This window comes from Passer domesticus, chromosome 4, assembly GCF_036417665.1.
Source record: "Passer domesticus isolate bPasDom1 chromosome 4, bPasDom1.hap1, whole genome shotgun sequence".
NCBI classification, from domain to species: Eukaryota; Metazoa; Chordata; class Aves; order Passeriformes; family Passeridae; genus Passer; species Passer domesticus.
Window position 1 is genome coordinate 68,401,022 of NC_087477.1, and position 24,289 is coordinate 68,425,310.

At 39.0% G+C, this 24,289-nt stretch overlaps 2 protein-coding genes and 1 long non-coding RNA gene across 3 annotated transcripts; 1 reads left to right on the plus strand and 2 right to left on the minus strand.

The window, feature by feature from the left end:
- Nucleotides 1–238: 238 nt before the first annotated feature.
- LAP3 (leucine aminopeptidase 3) lies at nucleotides 239–15,041 on the minus strand. The gene is made up of 13 exons (XM_064418566.1): nucleotides 14,825–15,041; nucleotides 14,295–14,410; nucleotides 13,908–13,962; nucleotides 12,067–12,172; nucleotides 10,752–10,911; nucleotides 8,005–8,166; nucleotides 6,867–7,025; nucleotides 6,010–6,134; nucleotides 4,554–4,642; nucleotides 3,336–3,438; nucleotides 1,660–1,739; nucleotides 904–1,016; nucleotides 239–795 (listed from the first exon to the last, which is right to left on the minus strand). Exons 1-13 carry the CDS (start codon nucleotides 14,945–14,947, stop codon nucleotides 597–599), a joined length of 1,590 nt encoding a protein of 529 aa, XP_064274636.1. The 5' UTR covers nucleotides 14,948–15,041; the 3' UTR covers nucleotides 239–596.
- A 394-nt stretch (nucleotides 15,042–15,435) lies between these two features.
- Nucleotides 15,436–23,714, plus strand: LOC135299468 (uncharacterized). Its single transcript, XR_010361448.1, has 3 exons — nucleotides 15,436–15,652; nucleotides 18,802–19,035; nucleotides 22,996–23,714. It is a non-coding gene; the product is annotated as an uncharacterized LOC135299468 (long non-coding RNA).
- On the minus strand, nucleotides 17,571–23,654 carry CLRN2 (clarin 2). The gene is made up of 3 exons (XM_064418568.1): nucleotides 23,397–23,654; nucleotides 19,454–19,633; nucleotides 17,571–19,020 (listed from the first exon to the last, which is right to left on the minus strand). Exons 1-3 carry the CDS (start codon nucleotides 23,647–23,649, stop codon nucleotides 18,755–18,757), a joined length of 699 nt encoding a protein of 232 aa, XP_064274638.1. The 5' UTR covers nucleotides 23,650–23,654; the 3' UTR covers nucleotides 17,571–18,754.
- Nucleotides 23,715–24,289: the final 575 nt, after the last annotated feature.

Consider the following 24,289-nt stretch of genomic DNA (forward strand, 5'->3'; position numbering starts at 1 on the left):
CAAACACTAACTCGCACCCACTAGTTTTCTGAAAATATACACTTCCTGACATGTTTATAACTTACTACATAATTCTGTGCTGAAGCCATGCTAATGCTGATTGCACAGCATAATTTCTGCCTCAGTACATACCAAAAGCCGTTTAGTTTTTCTAAGGAAAAAATGCCAGAATGGTGTTTCCATGGAAAACTTCGCAGAGTTCCCATTTACACCACCTACAGTTCACTCAAAACTGAGGTACATCTGTCATTGATTGTTTATTCTCAGTCAAAATTCACATCCAAATAAGGTATTTTTGTTTACAACAGTTATGCATATTTGCATATAAAATAGGTGTCTCAATAGTTCCCATTATCATGTTTTGGTATTAAATATTTCAGTAGTTCAAACAGAATAATTTTTATTTTGCTGCATAATAGGGTAAGGGATGAAAAATCTCACAGTCGAGATATTCTTTCCCAAGTAATATTTTATAAAATGCATTTTTAGTTAATTGCCATAGTGCAAATATGCTTGGGGCATTAATTTATGAACATATGATACCTTTTAAGATTTTTTTTCTTAAGGCAGAGTGGATGATTTTAGAACAAGTATTTTTATTTGGCATTGTGACTGTCTTGACTTAATCGAGCTGCAAACTCCACGAGCGTTCTCGTGGGCCGCCCTGCCATGCCCTTGCGGAGGTAGGGCACCTCGTCTTTATTTGACATGACCCCAGCTATATCCAAATGAGCCCAGTGAGAGGCAGTCACAAATTCCTTCAGGAATGCAGCAGCTGTGCATGCTCCTCCAGCTCTGTGGGAAACAGAAAGATGTATTGTTCCCAAAGCAATTCCAACATCACAAATATCAAACAAATAGGTTGAAAGAAAGGGGCACATGGAAGGTATCGGTTCATCTTACCTGCTGTACTTTCCAATGTTGCTCACATCTGCAAGAGGACAGTCTGTGACTTGTTTTGTGTAATGCTCAAAAAGAGGCATCCTCCAAACTCTGTCCCCTGTCAAAATGCTGGCCTAAAAAAAAAAAAAAAACAACTCATATTTTGGGAATGCCTTTTTCTAATTGCACTTGTGAGCCCTGTTTTCATGCATGCTTCTTTTTGTTTAGGTTTTACCAGTCTAAAAACCTTCAGCCCATTGGATATACACTGTTTGCAAAACAAAACAGGCAATCCTGCTTTTTAGGTACTTTAGTGTTAGCCATAAGGCACCATCAAAAAAACATATTTTTTTCTGTTTTTCCTTTTTCCTGACAATAGAAATCCTTTCCCTCAGAAGCTTCCTTCATCCATCGGACCTCAGCCACTCACAAGGCCTCTCTGAATTTCTGTATCCATGTTGTTAAGCAAGATCAATTATCTTTTTAACATGAACTAATTACTGCCAGTAGTCCAGAGTTTATGCATATGTAGTGAGTTATCAGAACATGCAGATCCCTAAGATGTTTGGTGTAGGATATTACATCTCAATGAAGAGCTAGTAATTAACAGTCAATATTATTTTCAACTAAATAGAGTACTGACATCATTCCTCTAAAATTTCAAAACATAATAACATCTCTCAGATTTGCATAAAGACTTTCAGTAGTCTACTGACTTTTCAATAAGACATATCACTGAATTACTATTATGATTTAACAATAATGCAGGTAACCTACCTCATAGAGGTGAGTCCAAAGCCAGGATGAATTTGTGAACACTCCAGCTGCAGCAGATCCCAATGCAACATCCATGGCACCTAAAGAAACACACCTTCAAGTTTATATGACAAAGGCAAAGGTGGACTTGAGCTATTCCTTGCATCCTAACTCCTCAAAGAACTTTCCATTTTTAATTCCCATTATCAGTAACAGGAATTTATCAGACTGCAAGACTTGAAGACTTTAGTATACTGACATTTTTGAAAGTCTGAACATCTTTAGAACATTTATGTATTCTAAAAAACCACAAGAAATCACAAAAATTATATTCTATTTTCCATGAAACTAAACTTTCTTGTTTCAGATTGATGTTTCTTAGAAATAGTTCTAAGATAATGTATTAAACAATAACAGCATCCTCTTAAAAACCATAGATATTATTATTGTCATATAGAAAATACAAGTGAATGGGCTTTTTCCAGTTTATAGACCTCTACAATTTTTGAGCTATTTTCTCTTTTGTGAATTTCACTTACATTGACTTATGCACATCATGTGTAAATCTACTTGATTAAACATTTAATTTATTAAAATAATCCTTATCAAAATATTAAATCATAGGATTAGATATTTATCTATTTGATGCCCCAGAACTGCTTATCTAATACCAACACTTAATCCTTAGTGAGATGAAAAAGAAAATAAAAGTAGTTTAGCAAAATATGTCAAAGAAATTTCTATGGGAGCCCTCCTTCTTCCTGCTTGGTGCCCAAGGATCCCAGAGAGGAATACTTTTATACAAGCTAACAATCTTAAAATCAGTTTCCCCTCTGTCTATTGAAATTTTCCACAGCATTTGAACTGGTAAAACTGATGGAACATAATTTAAGGCATTAGCAGAGAATCTATATAAGCATAATTATTTTGCTTAGCATATTAATTAAGCAACAGAGTAGAGTCCTGTCTGAGTTACTCTTCCACGTTTGCTTTTATTGCAGCTACAGTCACCTCACCCATGACCGCTTGTTAGTGAGTTCATGCATACAAAATTGCTGGTTTTAAATTTAAATTTACAACTTCATTATTATACAGCTGTAGAGATGAAACAATTAAAACACATAATGCCTAAAAGTATGCAAATTACACAAAAATACTTCAGTCAAACGAATTCCTGAGGAATGATGACGACTCTCCTGCCATCATGGAGGCCTGAGCCAGCTTAAAGTGGGAGAACTGGCACCGGCTGGGTCAGAGCTCAGGCACTCAGCAAGGCATTCAGGAACCTGTCTGGGCTCCAGTGTGCCAGATGGACTGGGCAGGACTCTTCCATGAACATGTCACCACCTCTGCATCACACAGGCCTGGGAGCTGAGAGGGTCCAGCTCAGAGATGGAAGAAGCACAGGGAAGCACTGTGCACAAGCACTGAAGTCTGTGTAGGTTTTCCTGCTCTTGGCTCCAGCTGGGCTGAGCCAACCCAACTTCCTCTCCACTGCTGAGCATGTACCCTGCACATCCCCTCCCCACTCCAGAGACACACAAGCTGTGCTCACTGCTGTCCTGAAACATGGAAAATAATCTCAGTTGCCTTTGAATTAAGGTGGGGTTTATATACACAGCACAACTAATCCACAGCCCAACTAATGAGTAACACAAAACTAACTTCAAAGTGAGCAGGGAAGGGACACTGCTTACCTGTTAATGTTGCAGCATTCACAATAGCCCTTGCATTAAAATTATGGGCATAACAGAGAGCATCAGCTAACAGCAGTCTTCCTTCTGCATCTGTGTTATCTACCTTCAAAGGCAAAATCAGTAAAAAACAGATAAAGTATCGTAAATGTGTCTTTCACTGATGTATTTCTCACATATCTTAAACAGTTGTTGGATAGAGACCCTAGAAACTTCAGATAATGAAAAATTTAGTCAAACTACACTGAAAAAAGAAAGAAAAAAACATAATATTGATATACAGTTATATGTAAAAGCAGTCTGTGGCTGAGGTAAGTCATCCTTCAGCACTACAACCTCCTCTGCATGCTGGGTGTGTTTGTACTGCTGGCTCCTCAGAAGAGCCTGGAGACTGGAGAAGTGTCTCAGGGGAGCACACGGGCTGCATCATGTGCTTGAAGCTAGCAGCACTTTCTTGCAGATTTCTTCTCGGTGGGGGAATACATGCCCAGTCTATTTCCCTCAAAGCAGAGGATGACTGAACTCAGTTTTCAGAGATGAATGTAAAGAAATGGAAGGTTCATCAAGTCAGAAGTGGCAGAATCACAGAAATTCAGACAAAAAGAAAGCCATCTACTTCTGCATTAAATCAGTGATCTACAGCACAATGGCTTTCAGTACAATTTAATCTATTAGATGAGTATGGAACCATTTGTAATAAATATGAAATATGTATCTTGGGTACTGATTTGGCAAGCTCCTTTGAACCAACAGCCCCTATGACTCAGAGTTCTGATTGTACTGAGCATTTTGGCAATGTAGAGACTGTAGTTACATCAGCAGGAAACTGATGTCTTACTCTGATGTCCAGATAGCAAGGAATTCACCTCAAGAGTCTGCTGGAAGCAATTAAAGTTATTTATTTGGACTTAGAGCCTGAATTTATGAGCATTGTAACAACCTCTTGTGCCAAATGAGCTGTTCCAGCATGCTCAATAGATGACCTTACTTTGCAGCTTTTCCTAGCAATTTATAAGACATGTCCCATCTCTTCAATCTATATTTGAAAAAATCCTACCACAGCAATTTCTAGTTAGTAACATGCTTCTTACAATTTTAAAAACAGTACATCTGCACTGCTTATCTATAAGTGATTTTTTCAAATCTAATCTGACTCCAGTCAACTTGGTTAGTTAAACCAGTTCACTAAAAGTACCCAAATTCCAAGTTTCACATGCATACCTGTATTGTTTTTCCATTCTTGGCTCTAACTACATCTCCAGGCTTGTTTGCCTTACCACTGGGCATATTTTCACAGAGGGGTGCCAAACCTTAGAGAGAGAAAAAGAAACGTGAACTACTAGTTTTTCTTCTCAGAAAAGCTGTAGAAAAACCCCACTTAGATAAAGTCCAAACACCTCCTTAAGAAAATACTACGAGTGTAATTTTGAAATTAAACTCAAAATCCAAATTTTCCCAGTTAATGGAAGACACATGGTCCAGTTTTCAATCAGGGAAACTCCTCTGCATGCTGCACCACAAGGCTCTCTCACATACACTACTTTACCACTAGGGTTTTCTTCTACATTTTTTCCAGACAAGTGATACCAGAGGTACAATAAATACTATTTTTTGTCTCACATATACAATTATTCACATGTAAAGGAACTTCTTTCTTTCTGCGGTTAAAAACTTCTGAAATAAACACTCTGAGCCATTCAAACTGTGCTCATTGTATAATGTCTAGAGTGGTCCAAGGACTTGTCACATAACTCCAGCCATACCAAGAACAACTAGAAATGAGCAAAAAACAGGCTCAGTGTCAAAACTGCAACTATGACTGGGATCATGGAATGAATAAGGAAATTCACTCATAGGGAAAGCGTGCACGAGGCACAAGGTCCACAAGTGGGGCACCACTTCTCAGTGGCATGATGTACAGACAGGCTGCGCTGCCAGCCCTCCCCACCGCGCACTCGGTGAGGAACGCCGAGGCTGCGCCGGGACACCGCTGCCCTCTCCTGGCTGAAGCACAGAAGTGACTAAATACCAGCTCACTCAAAGTCGAGCTTCTCAAACTAAAACTATTGCAGACCATGTTCCATGTCATTGCCAACTGGTCTTGCCACAGCGTCTGAATCAGCTCAATTAATTTTACCTCTGTAGAAAAAATAAACTTTTTTTTTCAGGAAAAAATATCATTGCACATGCATAAAGGTATCAGCAGACTGGTTTGGTTTTAGTTTTCTGCTGAGATATTCACCTAAGGAAACTAGAGCTGATCCCTCTTCCTGTTCACTTGTGGCACACACTTATAGAGGTAGCTTGGCACTCCTGACTCCTTTTCCTTCTAACTGCTTATACAGAGATGCACGTTCCTCCTGTAATGAAGGATCAGGACTTTTCAAAGACTCACTGGCAGTATCTTTATTGACAATCATTTCTCACTTAAGATGTGAAAATCATACCTTAAAAATCTTGATTTGGTGTTCTAATATTTTATTCAAGTAAAGAACAGTAATTTTTTCATATGCAAGTAAAAATGGAAGAGAGATTTAGCAAGGGAATGAGAGAAGTAGGTGTACAAGAGTCCATGATGTTTGTACATGGCTTTTACCATTGCTAATAATAGAAAAATACTCTCTCACAGAACCCTGTAGAACTAAGATTTTTGGATTCTCCATACAAAACCACTTACCAATTATGTTCAAAGGTAGATTTAGAGCTGCTGCTGTCACAATGGCTGAACAGACAGTTGCTGCCCCTCCCATGTCTGCTCTCATGGCATCCATACCCGATGATGGCTTCAGGGAAATGCCACCACTGAAACAAACAGCTCAAGTTCCATGTCACACACACTGGTGATGTTCTGTCCGTCAGTGTGTGTTAACACCAAATATCAGGAAATGCTAGACCTGCTGCTCCAGGTACTTCTACAACCCTAGCAGGTGTACTGGAATCAAGGTATCTGGGTTTTCATTTGAGATAAAAGTATTACTTCCTCCTAATTAGGAGACCATAAAAATCCAGGTAAACTGCAGTGGAGTAACTCATTGGTCTTCATAATAGCACATAATGAACAAAATAGTACACTTGGTAAAAATCAACATATGGATGGGGAACTGACTGATAATTCTTCAGCAGTATGTGACATGAAAAGTAGTTATAAGGAACTGCTGCAAAGAATGAACTATTTTCTATTTCCTTAGGCATCATCTCGATGTCCACTGACATACTGCAATTCTAAACAAGCAAATTCTTTACCCACAGGTCTGTTCAGGACAAGAAAAAAAAATACCACCTTCTTTATTTTATTTCCTTCTGAATTTCCTTCTTTCCCTTACAAGATGATGTCATATGAATTCCTGCTTTGGACAACTGATGTTGCCTTATTGCCAGAAAAGGCAGCACAAGCTACTATATAATGCAAGTTCAGTGGAATGGCACTGGAAGACATGCTGAGCAAAAAAAAAGGCATCTCCCTGTTGAACATGAATAGCAGGAAAGCATTTTGTCCCTCTCGTAATTAAAATATTGGCATACAAGCATACATACCTGTCAAATGTAACTCCTTTTCCTACAAATACCAATGGGGAGTCATCTGTATTGGCACTCCCTAAATAGTGAATCTCCAGAAAGATGGGAGGTTCAGCTGAACCCTTAGCTACACTCAGGAATGCTCCCATCTCTTGTGTTGTTATCCAAGACTCTGGTCTGGAATAGAAACATGTATTAGTTGTTTTATTTTTTTTCCCAACTGGACACTTCAACTAAGGTGATTTTTTTAAGATATCATGATTCTTGATAGTTTGTAAACAAACCATTTCATTTTAGTTAGTTATTTTGGAAACTGTAGTTTAAATCCAACCACTACTACCTTTTTTGGTGAATCAGAAAAATATTTCTTCAGTTGCTCTTTGATTTTTTGTTTTGTCTTGTTTAAAAAACCCAACAAAACAACAGCTTGTCTACAGTTCCTGCATCAGAAACACTGATCTTTCACTTGCCTGTGAGGCTGTAGATGCTAAAGGTATGTGAAGTAACATATTGCAGCAGGTTACATTTAGCTTTCTGCTAGCAAGATTTCCCCCAGTCTTTTGCTTTCAACAAAATAGCCTCCAAAACTTGCACAACCAGGAATCATTTCCACTATAGAACAGAAAGTAGAAATTCAGAGGCAAGAAGCACCAGCTGTGCAAATTCACTTGCCAGGGCTTTTATGGCTCCATCTCACATTTTTAAAAACTATTAAAAAATCCCAACAGTAACAGCAGTAAATAGAAGATGTTTTATTACCATATCCACACAAAAAAGCAAAGGTATGTATAAAACCCACTTGGGAAGAAAACAAAAGGTACTTAATATTAGCCCTCTGTTCACTGAGGCTTCTTTTCCCAGCACATATGCTAATTAAGCAATAACTGACTGCATGACTAATTGACAGTTAATGATTTTACTGCATCATAGTATTTTGCTTCCTCTGCAAACTAGCAGCTCACTTAATGCTTGACAACAGCCTGCAGTCTGGGCACCCCTCACACCTTTTCCCCAGACACTTCCCCTGCTTTTGTCATTTGAAGTAGCAAAAGGAAAATGAGATTTGAATAACTTCAGATTTTAATAACCTCAGAGGTATCTTATTTCACTGTTATGGTCCTCTACAATACAGAGGAATAATTTCCATGAAATTTACCTTATGTGCACCTTCACATTGCTGAAAGTTCTGAGCTTCTGTTCAATATGTTCAGCAAATTTGATTGGAGTTATATAATTAGCTGGAGCCTCCATAAGGTACCGAGCAAGATTCTGCCCCTCAGCGTAGATAACACCTTTTTGCCAGGCTCCCCTTTCAGCACTAAACAACAACAATGATCAGGATTATAGACATTTGCAAAAGTAAGAAAAGCATTCAAATATTCTTTTTCTTAAAATGCAGTATCATTAATTTGGAGAAATTAAGAATATCAGTTATCTTAGTACAAGGACTCTAGCCTAGTAACTTGTCTCTGGTTCTAGTCAGTGCCAAACAATTCAGAGAAAGCTAGGAGAATCCAAGAGTAGACAGATGGAAAATTATCTATCCAATTCATTAGGTCTTATCCTAATCCTTACTAATCAAAGACTGGCTTAAATCCTTAAACACAAGGTTTAATACCCCTTCTGAAGTTTGTAATCACGTTACTTTTAACAGCCTTGAAAGTTTTTATTTACCATTTAAAGTTTCCAATTCTGTTTCTCCCTTTACTGAAATATGGTTATGCAGGAAGAGTGGAATTTGGATCCCATTTCCCAGTGCACTCAAGGCACTTCACTAACTAATGACAAAGCAAGCATCACAGAGCTGCCTGTATAGGAAATGGGGAAGTCTCTCTAGTTACTTTGACAGATGACCAGTATAAAACCTTCCCTTTTACTAAGACAGATTACTTTATAAGTTATCACAAAGCAAGGCACTGAACAGGATTTTGCCTCTAAAAAGAGCAGGACAATGATAGAGGAATGCAGGAGGAATACAGAAATATTGCCTGGATATGGAAGGATGTAATTAAGAAGCAAAATGTCAGGTGACACTGAAACTGGCAAGAAGTGGGAAAGGTACCTAGGGGACTTCAACAGGAACACCATCAGCAAAAGGGAGGACAGGAATAACACTGTTCACTTGCTAAATGGTGCAGGTAACCTACTGAACACTGAGAAGGCTGAAGTTCTCAAAGCTGGCTTTGCATCAACCAAGATCTGCTTCCAGCTTCCTCAGTTCTTTGTACTCAGCAACAGAGTTTAAGAAAGAGGGGCACTCCTCATGACAGGAAGAGAGACTTAGGACTTAGCTTAAGGATGATGGACATACACAAGTCCTTGGTAGCAGGCAGAACACACCTGAGGGTTCTGAGGGAGCTGGCTGGCATCACTGCAAGCCTAGGCTCTTTCAGTTTGAAAGATGTAACTGAATGTGGTCCCTGATGACTGAAAAGGACAAATATGCACCTTTAAAAATGCCAAGGAGGATACAGGGAAATATATAAGCCAGTTATCCTAGACAAATTCCTTAGAAGTTTGTAGAGAAAGTAATTCTGAAAGCCATTTCTAGCTATATGAAGGACAAGATGGTCACTGGGAACCATATTTTAGATTTGCAGCAAATTCCTGACCAACATAAATGAATTCTGTGATGAGAGGGTTTGTCACAGAGGACCACAGTGGATGTAATTGACCTTAAAGGTCTTTTCCAGACCAAACTCTGATTTTTCTTGACTTTAGCTAGGTTTTCAGACAGAATCCTTGCAGACAAATTGAGAAAACATGAATTGAAGCAGGAGTGTGTCTGAACACGAACACATCTCAGAGCTGCACAGTAAGACAGCAACAGACAACAATCTCAAGATTCAACAAGGAAAAGTGCACAGTACACAAAGAAAAAAATTCACTATGAGTGTAGTTAAACACTAGAACACTAGAATTTTCAACTCAGGAGATATTAAAATGTGGACTAAACAAAGGCCAGGCTTTAATGTTGTACATAATGTCCACTTTATCCCTAATCCAAGTTGGAGCTGGACTGAATGACCTCCAGAAGTCTCTTCCAACTTAAATTACTATATTAAAAAAATTTACTTCCATAACTGGTCATAGGACCATCTGTGTTTTCAGGAAATGTTTATTTCATACAAATTTAATCAGTTTCTAAAGTATCTGCAGTGCTACAAAATAGGAAGAGTGTTTATTTTACATATAACTTATCAAGACATGCTTAATCAAGAGGCTTCCACTTTATTTCACTAACTTCTTTGTAAGGAAGAACTTGTTCCTGCTTAAAGTACATACAGGAAATTCCTCTCCCCTGCATGACAGAATATCCTATACCAAACATCTAAAGTCCACTCCAGTAATTGTTCTGAAACCAAAAGCCCTGGTTCTACTTTCTGCTCTCAGTAAGTGATGTCTGTTTAGAGAGCAGAAGAACCCAGGTTCCTCTTATTGCATTACACTCTGTGAATGAAAATATAACAAATGAACTATGTAAAGTATATCCATAGCACATTGGTCTGGTGTCAGTTAGCATTTCCCGATTCTCCAAAGGATTTATCCATTCATGGAATTTGAAATATCTGTTCTCCACAATTCTGGCACACAATACCACAGAAGTCCTAGTATATCACAACTTCTCTTCAGGTAGCTTTTACTTTTTATCCTGGTCCTTCTTTTCTGTGGAGCAGTATTTATTTACCCTTAGTCTCTGAATATGGCATTAAAACACATGGAACAAACACTATAAATATACTTGAGATGTAAAATACTTCAGGGAATTCAAACGAGTAGGAGTTAAGAGTACTGTTGTTAGCCCTATTTTTTCAGTTTTGTTTTTCTCATGCACAAACATACAGTTTTATAAATAAGCAAACAAACAGATTAATAAATAGGCAAGCTTTCCTTTGCCATCACCTTCCATGAAGCTGAGGAGTAACTACAGGCTTCTTTTTTTGCTTCAGCTCATTATATTCATGCAATCCAAGGACAGCACCTTCTGCAGCTGCTTGTGCATCTCCACAGGGGTCTACTTCCACACAAGGGATCTCCAGATCCTGGATCTGCCTGCAGCCAACTGAAAAATACAGCACAGCACAGAACTGAAGGCCAGCTATTGCACAGATCAGCTGTCTGAGGTGATCAATGGGACATTGCAAGGAAAAAATAATTTTAACTAGACATAGCTGAGTTTATAAGTAAGTCAGTCAAACAGATAATGCAGTAGAAGAATTAAAAATGCTAATGACCATATACTGGCAAATTCTTACTAAAAATATCACTTTTATGAATTATAATGGTGAATTATAATTATTAAAATGTTTCACAAGAATAAAAAAGGAAAGACCACAGTTATTCTGACTCTTAAAAGTTCATTCTATAGCAAAGCAAGGCTCTATCATTCTGGAGTGCTATGAATTATGACTATCTACAGGTATCAAAAATTTGTCATAATTTAGATTTTTGCCAAGAATATGACTGTTCTTTTCTTCCAGATGAGTTTAGATACCGTTTCATAAACTATGTATTCCATAAATTATTTGGGAGCAAAATAGAATTTAACTATGTTTTATGTCAGCTAGAAAGTGAACATTAATTAACAACGTTAATGGCAGCTACAGGCTAGCACTTTGGACAAACAGCTGTCATCCAATCAGACTATAAAGTCTTCAATGAGAACTGCTTATTTTACACACATAGATGCAGCAGTCATCCTTGATTAAGATAAGCCCTTTGTGTCTTCAACAGATAACATACTGAATCATAGTACTGATGTTGTGACAGATGTTGATTTCTAACACAAATATCTCAGTTATGAAATAAGTATGCATACTTAAATATATATATTTATATATAAAAATATATATTATATATATGTGCGTACTTAAGTACAGAGTGACTATAAAGTGAACTGGTGATGCTCCTCAGCCCCAAAATACGAATTAGATGAGTGCCTTTTCAATGTCACACTGTTTAGGAAAGTTATTTCATAGAAATAACTGCAGTTATTACCTGTCTTCAGATTTCATTTACATTCTTGATAACTCCTTGCTCACTAAGGAAAAATTTACATGAGTATCAGTGACAAGTACATGCACTTACCAAACCATGCAGTAAGTTGTGCATTTCAAAACAAAGGCATACCTAGACTTGGTCTTCAAAAGGGGAACATGCTGCAGAACTGCAATTGCTTTACAGACAAAATGCTTTAACAATATAAAAAATATTTAACCTGCAACAGCTGTACGGATGTTTTCTTTGCCTTCATTCCAGTTTTCTTGTTCATTTATTCCAGCATTCTTCTTACCCAAGCCAACTACCACCACACTTGGAAAATCCTAGATGAAGCCAACACACAAATGGATTGATTTTCCTCATTGTTACAGCACAGTAGAATTGTTAAAAAGATTTTACTTTCCAAATCAAATCAAGCATAGCATTAAAATAGATGCAATACTTTTTCTGTATCAGGCACTTTCCATTAAGAGTGCCTGCATGGTGCTGCTGTGCTGTGCTCCCAGTCATTTGTCACAGGCATACAAGTCAGTTATTCTGTTGTCCAGTTAATAATCGTGTGCAATGCACATGGCAGACAGGGCTTTATACTCAATACATGGTAAATCTGATACTCCCAAGGGCAAGCCTAAGAGTCCTTGGAAAGCAGATCCAGATTCCAAGCTGTAAGGACAAAACTTATCTGGAGAATCATAACCCTTTTTGGCACAGTACTATGTTCAAGACAATAAAATCACTTCAAATGCTCAATGTGTTAGCTCATCCCAGGAGCTCTGCTGGCAGGATTTGACACGTAGCAAACCAAAGTTGCACAGGGTTAACCTTTCCAGAGCTCAGGAAAACAATGTAGCACAGCAGACTACATGCTTGCCTTGTAAGCTGTATACAAGTGGAAGGAAAGAAGAAGTAATGAGTATTAAAGCAACCTTTTAAGAGTGAAGTCAAATTTGCACAAAGATCCAAGCTATATATGTGAATGTACATAATGTTCCTATAGCTCTTAAGAAAAAAGTAAGTTAATGTTAAGCTTTCCCATCTCTGTCAGCCTCTAACAATCAGCTGTCAAACTGCTACACTGAAGTCTTTTAGTCCACAAAATGCTTAAACTTGTGTTAGCTTTCCAGAAAATCAGTGATACCAGTTAACATTCTCCTGTCTTCTATTGCAGATATTTGCTACTCACTTCAGAGTCCATCCTGTATGCAGAACTGGGATAGTGGGACCTTCAGTGCACTCAAATCCCATGAAATTTCTGAGAGCCTTTTTACCAAGTCCGGTGTCACCTGCGTGGGGTGTCCACACAGGAATTTATACATGGTAGGCAATTCTCACTACAAATGGATTTATTTCAGATTATTTAAATAGCCTAAATGTAAGAATCAGTTGCTTAGAGAGAAACACCTAAAGTCACATCGCATACCTGCCTAGGCCTTACTAGGACTCCAAAAGGCACAAATCATTCCATGTTGGTCAGCTTCACACACGTGCATTAGTTCTATCCCAGCTTCTCAAATGGAACCAAAAGCCTGACTTTGAGCAGATGAATCCTCATCTCATAGCCTATTATGCCTGTGCAGGCAAAAGTCCTGCTTGAAGAACAGCCCCATAACTTGTTTTCAGACGTTTCAAGCATCTGACTTAAAACCTCTGACAAAAGCCTATGAAGGGACTACCTTGTCTTAGAAATGTCAGTCTGGAACTTTGCAGTTCTTTGCACCTACCAGTAACTCCTCACAGACTCACCCCTCCTGGACACAGGAGGCACAGAAGTCAGATCCAAAACAGCCATGCTTTAGCTCATTCAAGAGCAGCTATTCAGAGTACAGCACCTTTGGAGCAGACTTGTTCACATCCTCTCCATTTGCAGCACGTTGGAGGGAGTACAGAACTGTGCAAAAGGCTGTGCAAACATGGGCAGTGCAGAACAGGAGTTGAAACAGTCAAGAAGAGGGAAGAAGAGCCATCCATTTACACAAGCAGTGAACTCAGCATAAAATTAGATGTAAGGAAAAACTTTACACATCAATCAACTAGCATACAAAACCCCAAAGTTCGTACCTGATGCAAACCATGAAATACACGTGTTTTCCCTTTCTTCAAAGGTGGCCCACATCTAGGACACAAAAAATATTATTTCAATGCAGAAGGCCTTACTTGTGATCAATCTTACAGTACTGCATTTACTCCACGACCACGCAGTGTGCCACACATGCACTTGGATGCTTGGCTCTGTGCTGATTCAGAGCAGAGGACAGCTCCCATGAAATTTTTGCATGTTTGCTCAGTGATTGGTTTTATCATGGGAGCTCCCCTCCAAACTGTCAAAGCAAATAGCAGCCTGACAGCGATATGAACACAGACTGTAATAACGGAAAAAAAAAAAAGTCATTCCTACTGGTATTTGTAGGTACTTTGGTCCATTTCAGAAGCTTATCACACACTTACAGAGACAGAAGTGCTCTCAGCTTTCCAGACACAAGCCTATCAAAAGCATCTCCCGCACTAGTGAACTGGGCAGCACCATCGTCCTTTTCACTGGAGTAGACTCCCAGAACAAGACCCTGGAAAAGGGGTTAATGTAAACAACACGAAATTTAGAGACCCATCAGAGAGTAAAGAGTGTTCAAACCACTGCTACTTCTGTATGCATTTATCTAAGTTTTTGAATTTATCTCACATGATGCACAGAGTAACAGTTCTGTAAACCAGGATCAACTACTACAACTACTTTAAAGTGTGAAAAGGAAGCCAGATACAGCATAAGTGAACTTACAATAATTTTGCCGATCACATAAAGACTAAAACTCTTTCAATCAGTAATTTTAAGTACAAAAGTTTCTCCCCGCCAGCGCAGGCCTCCATTCTGCACACCCAAGAGAAGCGGAGGGAGCCGCACCGCTCCGGGGGGCACACGGGGGGCTCAGCCGAGCCGAGCGCGGAAGGGACACGCAACCCCCGCCCGGCTCCCCGCTCACCTTGCCGGCCGCGCCGCGGCTGTAGCCCCGCGGCGAGGGGCCCTGCGCCGAGCAGCTGCAGGCGCGGGGCACGTCCCGGGCGAGGCGGCGCGCAGCCCCGCTCCGCACGCAGGGCAGCAGCATGGCACCGGGGAGGGCAGCACGGAGCGGAGGGACGGGAAGGGAAGGGAAGGAAAGGGAGGGGAAGGGAAGGGAGCAGCGCGGGCGGGCCCGGCGCGCACAGCGCCTCATCAGCCGGCGCCGTGAGGGGCGGGGCGGCGGCCGCGGGGAGGGCCCGGCCGGAGATGGAGCGGGGATCCCGCGGGACGGGAGCTGGGGTTTCTTGCTGGTCCGGCACGATTGCTCGGCTTCACAGTGGATTTTTGTCCTCTCGTGGCATTATCTAGATAGGTGGTCCTACTTCTCTCACAGGGGTTCATCACAGATTTAGGCAGCCCTAGTCCGCATACTGAATACTTAATTTGCATATCGAAGATTAAAATGTAAATAATTTAGGAAAAATAAAACTTTATTGCAACGCACGTTATTTTCTACGAGAAAACTGTAACAATTTCAGGCTGAAATTACAGAAAGAAATAAAAATGTGGCAAATAAAAAAAAAAAAAAAAAAAAAAAAAAAAAACCCCCACAAAACAACCCAGTGAGAATGGCTGTGGTTACATTCTGTCAGGAAAATTCACAACAGAATGCAGGGTTATCACTGCAATATCAGAAGTAGATTTATGGTCAGCAAAAGCACTGCAAGGAAAAGAACGGGTTGGAGTTTGCTGACAGTTTCTATATTGTCACTCTGAAGAACATTGAACATGCACTGGATTTTAATTTCAGGTGATTGACATATTTTTTGTTTCTTTCCCTGCCCCTGAAGTGTAAAGCATAGATTTTAAGTAATTCATTTTAATATGTGACAATAAGACACCTTATGACAATATGTATAACAATATATATGTTTGCTTTTCCATACATCTTTAAGTGGAGTTATGCTGTTAGATAAGCAGAACATGGGCCTGTTCTCTAGGAGTCCATTGCACTTCCCAACTCACAGCTTTTTCCATGAAGTGGTGCAGGGACAAATATCATGTTTTATTAAGGTCAGCAGCACTCAGAAACAATGACTGAGGAAAATTGCATCCAATTGGATTTATCTTGTAAAAATACATTTTTTTAACATTAAACTACAATATTATTTAAAGAATCAAAGTGGTAATTCATTTTCAGCTTCATTTATTTTGGCAAGGCTCTTGGACTCCTTAGCTCCATAGCTTCTCCACATTCATGTAGTTTCTACATATTATTCTGTACATACAAATTAAGTGGGTATTTCTGGGATATATGAAATTGTCTTTAACTTTATGGAAAGACAGCATTGGGCCCATAATAGCTTCAGAGTTCTGGGTAGATATTATTCATAAATGTTCTCATCTGGGATTTCAAATCTTCCAAGGTAAGAAGTGCCCCCAGAGAAGTGCTCATTTCTACATGTTGAGCATGCATATGATCAGATACACTATGTGAAGCATAATACAAATGTGTAAATAAAGTAGACCACATATATCAAATTGCACATTTTTGAAATTAGTTTATGATGTACAAGGGAAAGCTGAAAAGGTCTAAGTGATGAACTTACCTATTGTTAACCCCAGGGTGGGCTTTGTAATTGTACATTTCAAATATGAATGCCTGCATTTAACCTTTTTTTCTCCAGACAAAATATCCCAGGGCAAATATTCCATGCATTGACCTATCAGTGTATCTTAGGAGTGCTAAAACTCAGACAACCTGTGCAGCTGAAAGTTTAATTTATCCTTACATCTGTTTCATGAAGTTTAGTTCATGCATGACAATACTTCTGTTCACTCTGAACTGAAAATACTATTTTCTCATGGGTCACAACACAGTCATTGGGTGATAATATTATTTGGTCATTCAATTTGTGCAGGTACAGTATCCCACATGATGCTTCATAGGTCTGCTGTAAGAGAAATCTTCTCTTGGACCTTTACTGCAGAGTATGCTCCATTCTTGAATTGAGCCAAACTAAGAAATTACAATGCTTATCAGCTCAGTTATCCCCTTTAACTTCATGTATACAGTGCATTCTACAGGTTTGCTCAGAGCTACCGTGACCTACCTAGGAATCCACTCCAACAAATCTTTAATCTTGTGCTTACCTAAATAGTCCCACGATTCTTATTCAGTGATATTGTTGGAGTGGTTTGAAATTTAGGGACCATCAAGCAGTTCACTATCAGTATAAAAATGTGTTGCTATGCATGCATATTAATACTACTGAAAAGCATTTTCACAGCAATCACTCAGTATGGAGGATATAAGAACCTGCTTCCTTCTCACTTCCTGAAGAGAATTATATTTAGTAAAAGCTAAATTACATGTCACAATATAATTCTTTCTGTACAGTAACTCTGTCTAAATTATACATGTTCATAGAACAATTACAAATGGCAAGTATTACAGTTTCTACTTGTGTAATTATGCCACACTTCAAGTTTTTCTACCTCAAAGCACTCAGAATTTTCTGGGAGAGGAAGGTGGTGGTACCACAGAGGCCCCTGTGGACAGTTTTCAGGGCAGTACTGTGTTGTTACCACCCAAGACATCTTTGTAGCCTGGGCTTGTTTACTGCCTATCCATGTACAGGCTATTGCACCATCTTTCTGGAATTGTGGCCCAGGGCACAGTCTGAGTGAAAGCACCAAGAACAATGAAGCAAGAGGGTGGAAAAAAATAGGAACTTTTTCTGCTTTATTGAGTCTCCTTTATACTAAAACTGTAACAGTTCTCTATACTCATCATAATTTTCCATCTATCTTTAATTTTTTTAAAAATAATTTTAGTGCTTCTGAAAAACAAAAGTGGCTGATGGTGTCTTGAAGAAAATAGGTTAGTAGGGCCTATTGCAAAGGCTCCCTCACAAATTTCTCCTTTATTCATAATCCTGCTAACCTTGCAGAGCCAAACCAGAGATGGTAGAGGCCACTGTATCCATTCCTAATGGTATATTCCATATCCTTTTCTCAAAAATATTCGCTCCTTGGGACCCATGAACTGGTTGAATCCTTGTCAAAGTTATGGTCCTTCCTAAGAAAATAACTTTTCCATCCATTTAGCCAGTTCTATCCATTTCAATATTGTTTCATCATACATCACTTTTACTTGATTTCAGATAGACTTAACAATTAACACAGTTATGAAGAAAATCAATGTGTCAGATTAATATTTTCCAGGTTATCTAAAAGCACTATTACCCTTAATCTGTTTACGTCCAGAAGCTGCAATAAAACAGTCATCCAGCAGCTAATAAATCTTTTTTCACAGACTAATAGCATCCCATATACTTTACATTTCTCACTTCTTTGCCTTGTGGTATTGGATCATTTCTGTTTTAAAAACATTTCATACACACACATTTAGCCTTTGCTGCCCCTTAACTTCAGCCTCACAGTTCTCAATGCTGTATAACACCAAAGATATGTCCTTCTTAATATGCTCTGGACAATTCTGTGAAAGTAAATGCCAAATATACATTCTTTCTCTTTTGAAATTACCTTATAGTTTGAAAGATTTGTGATAAGCATGTTGTCTTTCTAAATAAAGAAGACATTTGGTTTGATGAAATATTTTACCTTCGCTTTCTAAAAAAAAAAGGTGCAAATTTTCTAAAAACTGAAACACCATATACTTACTGCAGATATCAGTCTGTTTTGAGAAAAATGATATTTAGAGTATTTGTTTTTTGTTTTTTTGTTTTGTTTTGTTTTGTTTTACAGATATGTTAGTTGCTGGTATTGTAGAATGACATGTTTTCTTAGGTTTGTACATAAATCATCTATCCAAAACAAAGGCTGAAGAGCCAAGAAGCTGTTCCTGTTACAACAGTTCAGTTGACCAAAATAGTTTTGTGTAGCTTTGTTAGTACATGATATCTTCTGCTGTAACATTCACTTCTTCTGTTTTAGTCTTAATTTTAGGGAAATGAATCCCACTGATGGCTATTAGCAGCAAATTCACTGCATGTGCAGTGGCACTTGCCACACAAATCCAAAAACAGTCTTCGAAGCGTTCTTCTAAGATAACGAACCGAAAGACATTTTCCCGAAAATTGGCAATCCTTTCTGTGAGGTGATGAAGTTTCACAGCAGCCATGAAGCTGGTGACTCCAAGTACTACAAATCCACCTGCAACAAAATGAAGTAAGTATTCACCATTATCAAATCAAAACAAGACAGATCTTTAGTCATGCTTCAAAAGACTTAGTGAATACATCGCTGAGCACTATACAGAGTAGGGACAGACAAAGGCATGGCTTAAACACCTTCAAAATGCTTAGGCTTTATTGTGTGGGCAAACACACTTTTATCCATGACATAAAGCCTCAAGGCAGGCATTCATACCTCCTGTGAACTGTTAACTAGACACAATAAGCCAAGACACCACCTGGAAGTTCTGTTTTGATAGGTGTGAATTCACCGCCAACTTCATTGTATTCACAAGTATTTAAATCAAAGAGGTATTTCGTAAGGAAGAAAGGAACTTGTATCATTTCCTACGAATTGTATAATTTTCTATGAATTTCTATGACTACAAAAAAACACTGGAAAATTACTTTACCTGCAAGGAAGTTCCAAAGGCATGCTCCTGCTGGACCGTTAATAGCCCGGTAAGGAACTTTTATTGCGTTAAGAATGCAGAATCCAAAACTGACCAGAGAAAAGAAAATGGCCACACAGAGGAACATTATGATCATCACATGTAGGCCTGTATTCAGCTTTTTCACCATGTGTGGGAAAACTGTCAAGAAAAAATAAATTGTCTACTCAGTGTATTGGTTTTCTTGATGATGGTAAATATCACACTGTGCTGGTGCTTCGAATTCAACTTATATTTAAGGAAGACTGTTTTTTTAATGGAGATGTGGAATTCAGCTAGTTGCACACATCTCAGTTCCTGATGCTTTATTTTTCAGTGCATCAAACCAGGGATATTCTTCTACAGGAATAATCCTCTACACAGGATCTGTAAATAGGGATTCAGGCTGAAGTCCTGCTTATTTATCTAGCAGTATTAATGTCTTTATCTCTGGTGCTGTAGTGTCTGCTGCATACTTTCCTCTCTCTTTTTCACCTCTGCTCTCTGTACCAAACTGTACCAAACTCTGTACCTGGTTTGAGCTTCTCATTCCTGTCTCATGCTTTTAATCTCATCCATTTGAAGTCTAATAGTCTCCGTTTCCTTGTTCCCTTGCTGCCTAAAATAGTATCACCTTTTTCTGTGTTTATTTTCTCATGTTATTCTTCTTTTTTTTTTTTTTTTTCCCCTAATCCTCTTTTTACTGCTGGCTCCAGTGAGATCTGCCCTGATTTCATACATCCTAATCCCACAGGTCTGCCCTTTAAAATTCCCTTCTTTGTTTCTCATCTAGTGTCTCTGGCCCTTTTATGCTTTTCTGGGCTTCTGGCAGTGTTTTAGCCACAGATGTAGTAAGCTTGTAAAGTATTGCAGTCAGGTGGGCTTTAGGTGAAGCGCTGCCATGGTTTGCTACAGGCACAAGCTCTCCCTCAGCAGCCTGACACTTGTCTCTTGAGAACAGTAATTTTCTTAGTTCTGTCTTCACAAACACAGTTCCTTTGTTGGAGGGCCAGATTGGCCAGCAGCAGGAAATGTACACCTGAGTATTTAGTTTATCCTGCAGCCCTCTAGAATCAGAAGAAATGTGAGTAGGGAATTGTAGGTGATGTTGACTGACAGGAAAGAGAGAAGCTGGTTGAGAGGAACCCTAAAATGCAAGGTGATCAAGAGCAGACCTTCAGCTAGCATAGCACTGCAACTCATACATGTTCTGAAAAACGTGCTGCCTAATTACTACATTTACTACAAAGAAGGTATACTGTATTATAAACAAATAAATAAATTCCTACCTGTACTACATAACTGACAAAAAAACCCAAAGTCCAAACAAGCCACCCAAAAAGTAGGCAGCAATAGTTGGTAGATGTCACCATGAACTTCAGGCATATAATTTGATCGTGACAGGACAGAATTATAGTAGATCATGTAGAAAAAATTAATATGTACAAATCCCATACAAAAATTATGTGATTCAACAAATCTACCCTTTCAGTAGCTCCTTCTGTAGATGAGCCTGGTGCACAGAAGAGCTGCAGAAGACATTGACAAAAAGAAATCAGGGGAGTAATGAGGATCAGAAGTATATATGAGAAATGGGAATCCAAAAACTAGGTTGCTTTCTGATGAAAATAACTGGCAGTGCAACAACAAAGCAGATGGAATTAAGCCTCCTTACAAACCATCAGAGATATTAGGGTAGTTGTAAGGATTATTTGGTCTCTTTTCTGAGTCTTGTAGCCAAATACCAATCACCTGCCCAGTGAGTCTGGTTTAGTACACAGAAATAAGAATCCATGAGAAGGATATTGCCATGGAGACTCCTGACACAATCCAGCAGCATTTACTGTGCACAGGCAAAAAGTGTGGCTTCCACAGCTTGTTCTCAGGGCTTGACTCAATTGTCAAAACAGAAGCATCTTATGCCAGCTTAGGTGCCTTAGGACCATCCTAACAACCCTGTGGGTCTAACATACATGCTGCACTTGGATGGGACACTTCCAGAAGCTGCAGCTGGAGGCCAGGTGATACATCTTGAGGAGTACAAAAGAGCAAGTAGACACCTGTTAGGGCAATGGAGTCACTGTCCCAGTTAAAAGAGAGTGTGCCAGCCATAAATCTACTCTAGTGAATGTTAACAGAGCGAAAGGGGATGTACCAATAACAGTAAATTATTGTAATTTGAAGTTCTGAAGTGTCAGAGGTACTGCAATATTGCACCATATGATGTGTTAGCTTTGTCTTCATCTATGATGCCAGTGAAATCCATTTATATTGTCACATTCCTCATGAAAACTCTCACAGTTCTTGCACCCCAGTAAATTCAGAATGCTTGGAGATTAAGGGGGACATTCAAATAAAAAAAAAAAAAGTCAAGTCAAACTCAGAACCCCGAGTCCTGCTTACCATTGTGCAAAAGTATCTGCTTTGTGTATTGTTGTTTGAAAACAGTATTGTGAAAATATCAAACTCAGTAGAGTTAGTAATATATTTAAAAGGGAAAATCTCTGGAACCCTTGTTGACCAAAATGTATATTTGTGCCTACTGCACTTAATGTTTTATAGAGAATAATAATAATAATAACTATAATTATTACAGAGAATAATAATTTTAGGAGAGAATTATTACTAGCTTCAGTGAGAGCTCTGGTTGTCTAAGGAGTGCCAGCTCACATCCTGCAATTGCATATCAATGTACTCCAGAGTGACTGTGGAACATTATGCCTTCCACTCAGGTTGCACAGGAAAAAATCAGAAAGTTCATTAAATAGTCCAAAAAGCTGTACAGAGTTTTCCTCATTCTCTCTGCCGGGATGGGGTGAAAGAACTGGGCCTGGATGAGCATGACTGCTATGTCCATGTCATGAAGTTGCAGTTGCAGTCAGAGCTTGACCAGTCCAAATTCATCCAGTTTAACAACAGGTCTTGCTGGTCTAAGTTGAGGTTGCTCTGGTTCTTTTCTATATTCCCTCTGAAGTCCCACAGTCACACTTGCCTTCAAATTTTTATAGAAGTGCTTGTGTAGTTGTGTAGTCAGACATAATCTTATGGCCAAACAAGTATTTATTTTTATAGGCTAAATTTTTGGCCATTTTAACTTCTGAAACACCTCACCTCAACTACCAGAGCCATTGCAAAGGATGGGACAGGACAGGGTGAGGGTGAGACTGCAATAGCTTCAACTCATATTGGTTTAAGTTTCAGTAAATCTGTACACTGAAATAAAAATCTTCAATGCAAATTACCATTTTCACTACAGAACAGGATGCGTGAAATTTGGAAATCATCCAGAGTACAGCTCAGTGCTTTCAAGACCTCAAGAAAATCTTTTATGTTAAAAGGAATATGTTTAGAAGAGTTGCTACATTTGTTAAAAGTTCAGCAATTTTTGTCTCCCAATTTAATAGAAAAGAATTTCTTCAACATGTTAATAAAGTTAGCGATATGTGCTATGGTAGACATTTGCATTAGGACAGACAGAGAAATACAGAAATGTGTCCAGCTAAATAAATCTCTGCTTCTTAAAGGGAAAAAATCTCAGAAGAGTTCAACAAAGAGGCAAGGGCAGAGGCAGAGGAGTGGCAGAGCAAAACTTGGCATGGAAAAAGTCACTCAAGGGGTAAGTATGATTTACAGGGTTATCTCCAAATGACTTTCACCCCCTTCACAAAGCTAAAAGAAAACTCTCCATCTATCCCTAGGGATCTTTTTCCCCAGCTTGATTCTAGGATTACAGAATCTAACTGTAGCAAAAGGCATTCATGAAATGATAGAAATTTTATATTCACACTCCAAATGTCAAACCATAAAGACTACATATTTATTTAATAATACAAATTTGCATTCTGCAAGTTCTGTAAACAAAAAGAATAGAATGTTAAATTTGAACTAGATATTAGACTAAACATTCAACCAAAATTGTACTTACTTGTGAATTTGGAACGCCGCCCGCCCAAGCCACATTGGCGTATTTTGCCGCCCCGAAAGAGACCGTAGTAAATTTCTCCAATGAACTTGACCAGCTCTGGATCTGTGGCATTGACCAAATCAGCTCCTGTTTTGCAAAGGATCTTTCCAGTCATCCACTTTGGGATCCCCATTGCAACAACAATCAAGATAAAAGACACAAAACTTATTAGAGAAGCCAAGGCAAATAATGTCTTTTTAAAGCAGCCAGGCATCCTAGTGCTTTCAAGGGATCATCTCCAAGCCCTCTCTGCGGGAGTCAGACGTATTTCCCATTTTTCATCATGCTCCAAAATCCACAGCTGAATACCAGGCATTTCAAGATACTTCTCTTTGCAATTTGAAGGTCCAGTAATTAATCTGTATGGTTAAAAATCAAGGCAAAAAATACATTTTGCTGCAACAACATCCTGAAATGGTTGCAAGTAAGGGCTTCATTATATTGTAATGGGGTGATGCTTCTTTGTAGCAAGTAATCCTATCTCTATGGCCTGTCTAATATTTCCTCAGGGGTTTAATTGTCCTGCTCAAATGACATCAAGTTTCTTACTACAACCTCATGTGAAGAAAATTTGAAGAAGAATCCAGTTTATTGGATTATTTTTAAAAGTGGGTAAATATCTGTGTGCGAGGGACAAAGCATCAAAACAGCACAATTTGGCTGAAGGATTCTGCAGTCGCCTGAGCCGTGCTGAGCTTCCCGGCGCCTGCTCCCACCCAGCCTCTAAATGTCACTGCAGGCAGGGCAATCTGAGGGACGCAAACGATGGCTCTGCAATCTTCTCAATTCCAGCGGGGCGCACGAAGCCCCCGGCAGCCGGGGTGGCCGGGCCAGCCGAGCCGCAGATCGGGGCA